Source organism: Diorhabda carinulata, chromosome 10, assembly GCF_026250575.1.
Source record: "Diorhabda carinulata isolate Delta chromosome 10, icDioCari1.1, whole genome shotgun sequence".
Classification (NCBI taxonomy): domain Eukaryota; kingdom Metazoa; phylum Arthropoda; class Insecta; order Coleoptera; family Chrysomelidae; genus Diorhabda; species Diorhabda carinulata.
The window spans coordinates 15,935,882-15,947,897 of record NC_079469.1 but is presented as its reverse complement, the minus strand read 5'-3'; the positions used below and the strand labels follow the sequence as shown (position 1 = coordinate 15,947,897).

At 33.9% G+C, this 12,016-nt stretch overlaps 1 protein-coding gene across 3 annotated transcripts in view; it reads right to left on the bottom strand.

Moving 5' to 3' along the window:
- Nucleotides 1–1,083: 1,083 nt before the first annotated feature.
- LOC130898844 (zinc transporter ZIP11) overlaps nucleotides 1,084–12,016 on the bottom strand; it is a 45,613-nt gene continuing 34,680 nt past the window's right edge. For all 3 annotated transcript variants that reach the window (XM_057808397.1, XM_057808399.1, XM_057808398.1), the window contains exons 5-7: nucleotides 3,146–3,244; nucleotides 2,753–2,911; nucleotides 1,084–2,043 (exon numbers count right to left, since the gene is read on the bottom strand). In XM_057808397.1, coding sequence (XP_057664380.1) covers nucleotides 1,959–2,043; nucleotides 2,753–2,911; nucleotides 3,146–3,244 — 343 coding nt within the window. In that variant the 3' untranslated portion in view covers nucleotides 1,084–1,958. The remainder of the gene's footprint in view (nucleotides 2,044–2,752; nucleotides 2,912–3,145; nucleotides 3,245–12,016) is intronic.

Sequence of the window (12,016 nt, the reverse complement as noted above, 5' to 3'; positions counted from 1 at the left end):
GGGTATGGGGAAAACTTCATGAGTGATGGTGTTGTGCGTGAATCTGTCGTTTCAGATGACCTGGTTCAATGATTCGACAGAACGGTTGAAGAAAACCGTTGATTCACCATTACTGCTTTGTCTAGTAGTAACCGTAAATGTACCAATGTTTTGGTAATAAAATTATTGTTTTATATGAACTTGTCTTTTATTTATAGTTGTGCAAAAACCGCCCTCTTATATTTGTACAAAGTATCGGTTTGGCGGGACAAAGTTGAAACTACGACTTATCTTAACAACAAGACATATTAATCGATCACCCGATTAATCTATTATTTTTCGATTAATCGATTATTTTGCCCACCCCTACCTGTCATGTGTCGATTCACACACTGTTCGCATGTAGTCTAGAACTGTCAACTGTCAATTTGTATATGATTTTTTCAGATTTTCATATTATTTCTATATTGTCAGTTAAAACTTGTCAATATTCATACGGAGTGTATTTGTATTGATAAATTTAACTGACAATATAAAAAAATATGCAAATCTGACACAATAATACAATTTTTTTGTTTTTTTTTTGCCCATGAATAGTGTTATTAATTTTGTGAAACCATTTTTCTTTCAAGCATCGTAAAAAAATAAATATTTTTTTTCCTAACAAAAACTTGTTTTATTACTGTTAGATTACTCTATAAATAGTTGATTATATGAGAAAAATAAAATCTTTATGAGGTTCTTTAGCCCTTGAACGAGCAAAATATCAACCGATGACTTTTTTCTTGTTTTCATCATTTAGACCTCGAGTAAAATGTCAGAAAATTATTTTTTTCAATTTTTTAACAATTTATGATACCACACCGGCTTAGGGGGCACCGGGATTTATAGTTTTAAATAGTCTTTTTTAATTTTTTTTCTTCAAATTACCATACAAAGATGACATATGATAATAAATCGAGATAAATTTGAATAATTTTTGCGCAATCCATTAAATTTAGATAGGAATTAGTTTTGATTTCTTTTGTTATATATTTTTGTTTAAATAATGGTAAAATAGGCATCCATATCGGTTAGATGAGAGCGATAAATTAACAACGCATCTTAGCTCAAAATAATTTTATTAAAAATAATAATTTATGTATATAATAATACACAAAATAATATAATAAACATCAATAAACAATTTAGTTATCAAAAACGTATCAAATTTTGTTTAAAAAAACTCATTTTAACTTTTAGTGTAAACGGGCAAAATATCAAATATGATACGTTCACAAAATGCATTTTCTAAAACAGAAAATCAGTTATCACGATTTTTCCGCTCCATAATTGCATTCAATACAGTATTATAAAGATAAAACACTGCATTGTTTGTAAAATAACAAAAAACAATTTACATTTTTAGGACGAGACGCCATTTCACTAATGAGATGTGAGTTATCAAAGTTTTTTGTTGAAAAATGTTGTTATAACTTTCGTTGGACGTAAATCAGTGTGACCAACACCAGTTCGAAAAGTTTACCGCCGATTTTTAAAAAAATGATCGAACAGATGGTATCATATGTGGTACCGTGCCCGTTTAAGGGTCGTGGGTGACCCGACCATACCAGTTACGTCATTTAAAACCACCATATCAGTTGAGGGTTAAATGGCCCTGAATCTGCGGCTTCATCGAACGACAATAAAATTGACCGATCAAAGAAACTTTAATATTTAACTAAATTTATGTTACAAAGGTCCCAAGATAGGAGCTGTCACACCGTCGCGGGTATAGGAAAGTTAAAGTGACGTCTTGATATTGGATTTATAAATATATAAAACTAAATTACTGATAAATATTGCCCCTGCAACTTTTTACGGTCGCCAATTAAAAATATAAAACATAATAAATATAATCGTTCAATTGGAAACAATTAAATAATTTCTATATATAAATTCGTATAAATTATCAAGTCAAAATTGTGCCTAATATATTTTCAGCTGCTCGTTAATCCAACTTCTAACGCTAACATCAGAAGAAATCCTACAATTGATCCCCACGAGGCGAGTTTCCCGTTACCACTGAAAAAATAACAGTACTTGAGTTACTTCACCCTTTAAAGTGTGCAATCGCATTGGGAATATTAATACATCACTCAAAGAGTCGTGTGACTAAGAAAAAAAAAACAAATTCGTCGATATAATGCATTTTTTTGTGATCAGTAGTCACTGGAGACCAGAACTGGACTATACGGTGGATGAGGAAGCAATTGTCGATCGACTTGTGAATCGGTGCATTATCTTGGTGAAACGTTGCTTTTATCTTCTATCTTTATCTTTTTACTGTCAATTTTGAAAGTTGGTACTTCATAAACGTCATTTGGATTTGACAATGACAGCGCCATCTGTGAGTCAGTCACACGACTTATCGAGTGATGTAATATGCCTAAATTTTCTAATAAATTGAAAAATTAATTTCCTAATTTTACGAAAATTGTCAAACAATTTTGAAATGTTTATTTATGAGGCAAATTCAATCGAAACAACCAAAGAATATTAATAACATACGGAAATGCAAAGAAAATGTTTCTAGAAAAGTTTGAAAATCAATCTGCAGGCTGCGTAAGCTATACTTTTATTGTTCAATTGTAACAATAGAAAATAAATGACTTTCAAATATATTTTGAGTGAAATTTCAGTAGAGATGCCTAATAAAACGGGACGTAACTTATACGTCGACATATTTTTGGGGCTAAGACATCAAACTTTGTTTTCTGCCACAATTACTTACTCTGTATTTGCTTCTGGAATAATGTCGTCCACTACTACATATATCATAGCGCCAGCAGCAAAAGAAAGGGCGTAAGGAAGTACAGGTGTTGCTAGACCCACAGCGACCGCACCTAATACACCGAATATCGGTTCTACCATACCACTTAGTTGACCATACCTGCAAGGATACATAAAATTTGATAACGATTTGCGGAATTCCCCAGGATATTTGGGAACTGTCATACACAATAAAAACTCGAATGTTAGAAACAAATAGGCAAAAAACTGGAGAAAAGTTCGATCTTGGCGAAAATTGGGGAAGGTCCCTTGGAGTTCAGATTCTAAGTTAGAAAAAGTTAGGCAAAGAACTGGAAAAAAGTTTGATCTGAGTATATAAATTTATATTGCTTACCAAAAGGCTTTGAATGTTGAAAAACCTGCAGCTTGAAGAGGTAAACTAACTGCCAAACCTTCGGGAAAGTTCTGGATACCAACACCAAAAGCCAAGTTTCTGAAATCAAATGAATCAGAATTAATAAGTTGAATAAAATGATATGTTACGTGGTCTGGATATTAAATAACGAGACTGGTTACGAAAAACGGTTTTTAAAAAAAAAATTATTCTACAGTCGAATGCTCCCCTTCAATATACTTCCCTCCACTCGTCACACACCTTTCCATACGTTTTTTCCGTTGATCGAAGCAGTGCTGGAAGTCTTCTTTGGTGAGGGCCTTCAGGAGTTCTGCCGTTTTTTGCTTTACCGCTTCCATCGACTCAAATCGGATCCCTTTCGAAACAGATCTTTCTCTAACCTTTCTAACCTTCCAAGAAATCTTTCCGCTTTCCAAATACACGAAATCGGCATCTGAGAGATGGAACATCTACCATATAGCCCTGATCTGGCACCATCCGACTATTTTTTATTCGGAAAGCCGAAGGCCGAGTTAGGGGGTAAAAAATTAAATGCAAAATATATTTATAGTGTTTTAGAAGTTTTAGTCGGACGTTCTGAAAAGTGTGTGGGAATGAAAGGGGGTTAGTTGGATTAAATTATTCGACAAGAATATTTATTTAATGTCATCAATGTTTAAGCCGACAATATTGTACCAAAGCGCTTCGTATATTCTTCCTTGGTGGCGTTTGGCGTTTCTGGGAAATAAACAGTCGCAGCGTGGTGCGGGAACCGTGCAGCGGACGGTACCTCTGACAGTAAGTACCAGTACCACCACTACAACCGCACCAATACGACATTCCAAGCATTCATACACCTCGACAAACAACTGAGAAGATCTTTAGAAATTGATAGTTTATTAAAGCGGGGCGCATCTTACATTTAGTTAATGTGAAATTTGAGATTAAAAGTTACGTAATTAATACAAAATTGAAATTCATAATTTGAATATTAATAGATGTACAGGGTGTGATGAAAAGTTTCATCACGAATTGTGAGGATCGAGAAATAATGATAATTAATAATTAATAATGCGAAGCAAAGGCTCTAATTGTATGCAAATGCATATTTTTACATAATGTGCATATTCTTATATTCATAATACTCAGTTTAACGTGACTTATCGCAACAAAGAGACAAAGAGTGTACAGGTCCAGAATCAAACATTTAGAAAGCCTGGGCAACGTACCAAGCATTTTTCAAGCAATAGCCAACCATCCATGGGATCTGTAAGCTCCAATGTCAAAATGCCTGGACAAGCTCAACGAACTAGGCAAGAAGAATAAAGTTACCCTTCGATGGATTCGAATACACACTAGGATGAAGGGGAAATGAAATAGCTGAAGGAGGAGCAGTCGAATCCTTCATAGGACCTGAACCCTTTTGTTTATCAGCTACAAATTACTGGAAAGAAATAAATAAGAGTTACTGGGAAAAACTACTGGGATTAAGTCAGGTAAAGGCACTATTGGGAAGCTATTACCAAAGATAAGAGTGTATAGGTCCAGAACCAAACATTTAGAAAGTCTGTGCAACGTACCAAGCATTTTTCAAGCAACAGCCAACCATCCATGGGATCTGTAACCTCCAATGTCAAAATGCCTGGACAAGCTCAACGAACTAGGCAAGAAGAATAAAGTTACCCTTCGATGGATTCGAATACACACTAGGATGAAGGGGAAATGAAATAGCTAAAGGAGGAGCAGTCGAATCCTTCATAGGACCTGAACCCTTTTGTGGTATCAGCTACAGATTACTGGAAAGAGGTAGCTATTACCAAAGAAGATCTGCTAAGTGTATTAACCTGAGTAAGAACAACTAACAGAAGTCCTTTCGGGGTACTGTTGTCTCTCCTGAAGACGCCCGATTTAACAGAGAATGCAACGTGCAGATTCTCTGCTCTACAGAGGACGAAAACTCTATCCACATTCTCCCGAAGTGTGAGACACTACGGAACTCCAGAGCACTACACCTGGAAGCGTATGAAATAGAAGATTCTCTTTTGTAGTTAGTAGAAGGTAGTTTCAAGTAAATACGCCCTCAAAGTATTGAGGAAAAGTTGATATCGATTTGATTTCAATTGGCAAATGATTGTTCATGTTTTTTGCATTGTAAACTATTGAGCCCTTAAATAATTCCGAACGTGGAGTAGGTAGATAAAGACTGTTCCGCGTTCCTAATTGGATAGTGCGACGTCTTTTCTGGCAAACGGATTCAAAGATGAATTTTGAATATTTTAAAGAAGTCCCTTTAGTGAGCCATGCGGTTTAGTTTCTAGTGAATATCCATCAACTCTCTTTTGTAGTTAGTAGAAGGTAGTTTCAAGTAAATACGCCCTCAAAGTATTGAGGAAAAGTTGATATCGATTTGATTTCAATTGGCAAATGATTGTTCATGTTTTTTGCATTGTAAACTATCGAGCCCTTAAATAATTCCGAACGTGGAGTAGGTAGATAAAGACTGTTCCGCGTTCCTAATTGAATAGTGCGACGTCTTTTCTGGCAAACGGATTCAAAGATGAATTTTGAATCTTTTAAAGAAGTCCCTTTAGTGAGCCATGCGGTTTAGTTTCTAGTGAATGTCTATCAAGTCTCTTTTGTAGTTAGTAGAAGGTAGTTTCAAGTAAATACGCCCTCAAAGTATTGAGGAAAAGTTGATATCGATTTGATTTCAATTGGCAAATGATTGTTCATGTTTTTTGCATTGTAAACTATCGAGCCCTTAAATAATTCCGAACGTGGAGTAGGTAGATAAAGACTGTTCCGCGTTCCTAATTGGATAGTGCGACGTCTTTTCTGGCAAACGGATTCAAAGATGAATTTTGAATCTTTTAAAGAAGTCCCTTTAGTGAGCCATGCGGTTTAGTTTCTAGTGAATATCCATCAACTTTTTTTGAGTTAAGTAGTTTGAAGATTGGATCAAATTGAGTCACACCTCACGCACCCCAGAAGGGAAGTTAAGGAGCACCGCCAGCAGATCAGAAACAGTTTCAAACGATTCGTAGATAAAAAGATTTATTATTTTAATTATTCTACATCTATTAGAGCAAACGTTTATCCTATTAGTTCGATTCAAAACTAACCGTCTGTCTATAATCTTGGCGTAACAATGTTAATTAGGCACGCAGACTACCATCGACCAAGTTCACTGTTGCTGTCAATGACCAAGAAACAGCTGATTATTATTTGATCAAACAGCGAACCGAGAACGAAACTTTGACTGTCGATCGCCGCGCCGCCATTCAACTTATATGCTTTTACTGTTAATGATAGTGATGGGCAGTAATTGGTTTCTTTTTGTTCGGCTAAATTCGAAACGCCGTTTGGCCCATTACTATAAAATATCATTTAACGCAAACGGGCTCAAAAATTGTCGATTCCGAGATAGTTGCGGCGTTCCATACATAAAACTCACTCTGTATACATAAAATATGTAATTAATAACAGTTTGATAATCTAAAACTCTTAGATAACCCACTAGTAATCTGTGTCAATACATATTTATGAATTACGGTCGTAAAGTCGATTCTTACGTCTCAACAATTCCTGGTAATAACAATTAGCATCAATTTATAAAAAAAAAACATTAATAAACAATAAATGTGGTTATTATATTTGTCCTTAATATCGTTAAATATTTCTATTTAGTTATGTGGAAGGAGGACATTCGATTTTATTATTTATATACAGTAATAATTTAATGATCGAATTGAGCAATTTGAGTTGCATTTGAACGATTATCGTGGTTTATTAATATCCTATTAAACAGGGTAAGTCATTGCCTTGGTGACAAAATTATAATAGTAGAAAAAAAACAACGCCATCGTATTCTAGGGGTTAAATAAAAGTTATGCAAATGAAATTCAACATTATTTGTCTATGCGTTTATTTTTTTAAACAATTTAAACAATAAAAACACCAAAAAATCGGTACAAATTTTGTTTTTTGCGTTTTTCGCTGAACCTATACAAGATTCGTTTTCGTTACTATGGGCAATATTGTAGAGAATTGAAAAATCTTCAAAATAAGATTTTATAAATTAAATTTCGATAATTTGTTGCTTAGATAATTTAACCGAAAAGAGAAAATTTTTAATTTTTTAAATTGTTTATAATTTGTTTAATTTTAAATATAAAAGTTTCTTATTCACTGAAAACCGAGATCTCGATGTACTTAATCAATGCTCTAAAGATGGGCCCTGTGGCCCCAATAGTTTTCGCAAAATGGCAATTAAACCATTGGGGACCTTTTTTTGAAAAGTCGCGTTGGAAAGAAGAAAAATTGAACTAAAAATCCCTTATTTTTTTGATTTTTTTTTTGACCTCAAAAAAAATATAAGCAATTTATCGTTTTTTAAACATTTTATAAAAATATCGTAATACCAATGTCATATACGGAAAGCTGGCAGTTTAATTTGGGGCGAAGTTAGACATTTTTTTTTTAATTCACTGCGGCTTTGTTTTTCAATATTATTGAATGTTTTTTGCGTCATTTTGTAGGAGAAGCTTGAAATTTTTATCAATAAAAGTTTCAATAATCTTTTATGGAAAATGTGAACTTGGTAGCAGTATAAATGCGGGGCGATGAAAAATATTAATTATCTCAGTAAATATTGGGCCGATTTTGATTTTTTTTAAACTGTCGCATTAGTTTTTTGCTAAAATTAATAATTTTTCCAGAATTTTCTCTTCTATGGATTTTAAAATTCTTATTTATTAACTAAATAAACAGTTATTCATACTGGCGTAAAATACTTTGCATTCTAGGTGTAAATACTTAATTTTATGGAAAAATATTTCGTATTTACTGCTTTACTTGAACGCATTTATATGTTTCATACAAAAAAATTTAAAAATTCTCATATTTTTGTGTATTGTTTACAAAAATATTTTTATATATACCCCAATACAATAAAATAATAATTTTTCAACTCGAAACTGTACAATTTATTGTAGATTATATAATAAATTGCTTATAAACTGAGGGATTTTTGGTTCAACTCTTCTTCTTTCCGACGCGACTTTTCAAATGATGATAGGACCATCCGGTGAGCAAGAATGGCCCTTTAAAAAAAGGGCCTACAGGCCGTTTTCGGTCTTCAAAAGTAACAAACAATCGTATATATAACAATAAGGGAAGTGCCTGGGTGTATCTCAAAAAAGGTAAATTAATTGAGAACGGAGTTATCAAACCGTAACGTTACTTTTTTAACGATTTCTTTACATGATTTTTGGCGATGTATGAAAGTGGTGTGCTCCTTTCAAACATCACGTCGTGCTAAAGACGCACGCATATTTATGTCGGCGCCCTGGGCGGTATGATTAGCTGGCTTTGCCAATAAGTGTAGTTCGATGTGTGGCCTTTTTTATATAACAATTTTGCACGTTCCACCGAAACTGTTCGGCGAGAATTTCATTCCAACCCGGCTATGTTAAAAAAACTAAACGAAAACTCCATTAATCTATATCGGAAAGTATGTCATTTACAAGGTGTCAATCTTAAAAATTATAAAACCCACATGGAAAAATGGTTTTGCATCCGTGTTCGTTTTCAACGTGTTCATATTTTTTAGAGAAGCTTTTTAAAAAGTTTTAAAAGATTTCAATATCAAACAAATCATTTTTTAGACGACGCCATCTTAAAGTTGTTCGTTCTGTATTCGTTTATATACCGAAAGTTGCGTTTTAAGTGTTCCATGTAGTAAAAGTGACAGTTCTGTACTGCAAAACACTTTCGGAACGTTCTGGAGTATCCACTTCAATGTTGACAGTTGTCAGTTTCATTTCTATGATTTTGCATGAATCGTCTTGAATTCATAATAAAAACCAATTTAAAAATTTTAATTTCAAAGCCGCTTAAAGAATGTGGACGTACGAGTTTTGTATTGAAAGTTTCTGACCTTAACCTGAAGATGACACCACTTAGAAATACAAGTTGGTAAATATATATGCGTTTTGAGTGTTCCATGTAGTGAAAATGACAGTTCCGTACTGCAAAACACTTTCGGAACGTTCTGGAGTATCCACTTCAATGTTGACAGTTGTCAGTTTCATTTCGATGATTTTGCATGAATCGTCTTGAATTCATAATAAAAACCAATTTAAAAATTTTAATTTCAAAGCCGCTTAAAGAATGTGGACGTACGAGTTTTGTATTGAAAGTTTCTGACCTTAACCTGAAGATGTGCGTTTTGAGCGTTCCATGTAGTGAAAGTGACAGTACTGCAAAACACTCTAGGGACGCTCTGGAGCACTTTTGATCGAGTCCAACAAGAGTCTAATGGGATGGTTTACTGCCCAGAAGTTGTTTGAAGCATGAGGATTATTGATTCGCATCAAAGTATGAATTTGACTGCATTTCCTGAACTTATAAACTCGAATAAAATTTCTTAGAAGACGGAAAATTATCTCAAGACATCTTAGTTGATCTTGCAATGAGATAGTTGAAAAAAAATTTAAAAAAAGTGTTTTTACTACATTACAGTGTTTAATACATTTACAATTTCATATTTGGATCTCCATGGTACTTTTCGGTTAGTTTTTTTGTCAATTAGTGATAAATACCTGTTGGTAATTAATGTATTTAAGAATTAAATTAAATTAAAACCGCAGTCCTTTTTATACTGATTATATTATTCTCGGTACCTATTTTACATAGATTAAGCTATCTAATGAACAAAATGTGTTTATTTTTATATTTTTTAATGTTGTCAGTAGTAAATCTTCATTATTTCTTTAAGGCGTTTTAATTTTTCAGTTATTCATCCCCTCTGTTATTTTTACGCCTCACGGATTGATAATCGCCAGTTAGTTAAAAAAATTTCGAATAACACAAACAAATAATGCTTAAAAAAAGGGATTAATACCAGAAAATTATGTAAAGAGACCGGATATCCGGTACTTAATTCACCGGGTCAGCAAAGTCAATATAAAAGTGAATTATTAAAGAATAATTTATTACTGACAACTTTAGATACGAGGATGGTCCCAGAAGTATCTGGCCCAACGTTCCAATTCCATCATTCTGTCAGTGGAAGGATAAACTACTTTGTCACCATGTCGACATGTGTTAGGCAAATGTTCATGATGAAGACTTGACACAAAAAGAAAACACGCAGACGGAAATTATAATAGTTTAGAGCCTTCCCTACGTTATTATGGGAGGGCTTACATATATTTTTTTCTATTTTAAGTTCTATAAGTTCATTAATAACTGGAAAACTTGTTTTTAAAACATGCGTTTGGAAATTATTATGTAGCACAACGCCGACTGACGCCTGAATGTCATTCCCGCTTCTTCTTCAGCCCGCGTAGCGTCTACGCGGAGCGATCGGAGGTTGAAAAAAAAAACGACCTTCGTACTTTCATATTTATATCAAATTTATTCACAATTATTGATAATAAAAAGTATAAAACGAACAATTAAAATTCTATTAATGATTTTCCTCCCTCCATTTATTAATTATTAATAAATTTAAGTTTTAAAAGTGAACCTTAAGTGTATGTTCCCTCTAATAACAAAATAATAAAAATATACGAAAATACCTAAGTTCATTCTCTTCGTTTATAGGCCCGGTTGTGAATGAAGGATTCTAGGAATTAGTGGTTAACAGCAGGAATGCGTACGAGACCGATGTTGCCAATGCGATAAAATTTTCAGAAAGTTAACGGAAATTATTGTCTAGAGCATTTCCATCGAAGTGTTTCTTTCAAATGATAAAATTTTTGTTTTCCTGGAGCTTCGCGTATTGTACTATAGGGTTGGAAAAACCTTTTGGGTACAGGGGTGGATACATTGTTTGAAAAACCAGTTTAAAACAACCACTAACCTACGTTTCGATGTAACTGATTCACTCTGTATAATATAAAATTGCCGAATTGCCTCTCTAGTCAATTAGGATTTACTAAAGTGTACAACTCGGGCGCAAAAGTACTTCACGCATGAGTATCATACAATATTTTATCCACGACCACATTCAAAAATACTTTTGCTGAAAACGGAATTATAAGTTTTGATGTTTTTAGTACTACGACAATTTCTTGAAGTTCCCGGAAGCAGGTTTTGAGTTATATCTGCAATTTAAGAAGTAGTGCAATCAGATTCTTCTTCCATGTTTATTTAGCTTAACAGGCGACGTTATCAATTGGAATATTATTAGAGTTAATGCTCGGAGAGAACTAAACTACCTAATCCCTAAACTTCGACGACAAAAAAAGTCACACGGTGCCAAATCTGGTGAGTACGAAGGGTGTTCGAGCGCTTACTGGCCAAATACTGGGCAGGTGCGTTGTTCTGGTACAACTCGTTTTCGTAGTATTGCCAAAACTGACAAATAGTAAGTCTTGTTGACAGTCCGACCCTCTGAAACCCATTCAGACATCACGATACCGTTAATGTGCAAAAAAAAACGTTCGGCATTGCTTTGAATTTTAATTTGATCTCTCGGCCGTCACTAAAGCGCTTACACCAATCAAAAACACGCGCGCGAGATAGAGAATTGTCCCCATAGGCCTCTTGCAACGTTTTTTGGAGCTCGGTCGATTTTTTTTTTATTTAAAGAGAAATTTGAGATTGATACGTTGCTTCTGTTTTTCGTCACACACGGTTTTTGGGCACGAGGAAAAAACTCGTTTTTTACCCTCACCCGTCTAGGTTATTTTTCAATGGCGATGGTAGATAAAAATATTTTTCCATTCCTATCGTACTTATTCGACGCAAACAACATTAACTCACGTTTAAATACCACCTTAACACAGTTTAATAACCTTAGAAAATCAATTGTTTAGAAAAATGTTGAGAAATGAATTTGGTGGTATCGGCAACGCTGCATCT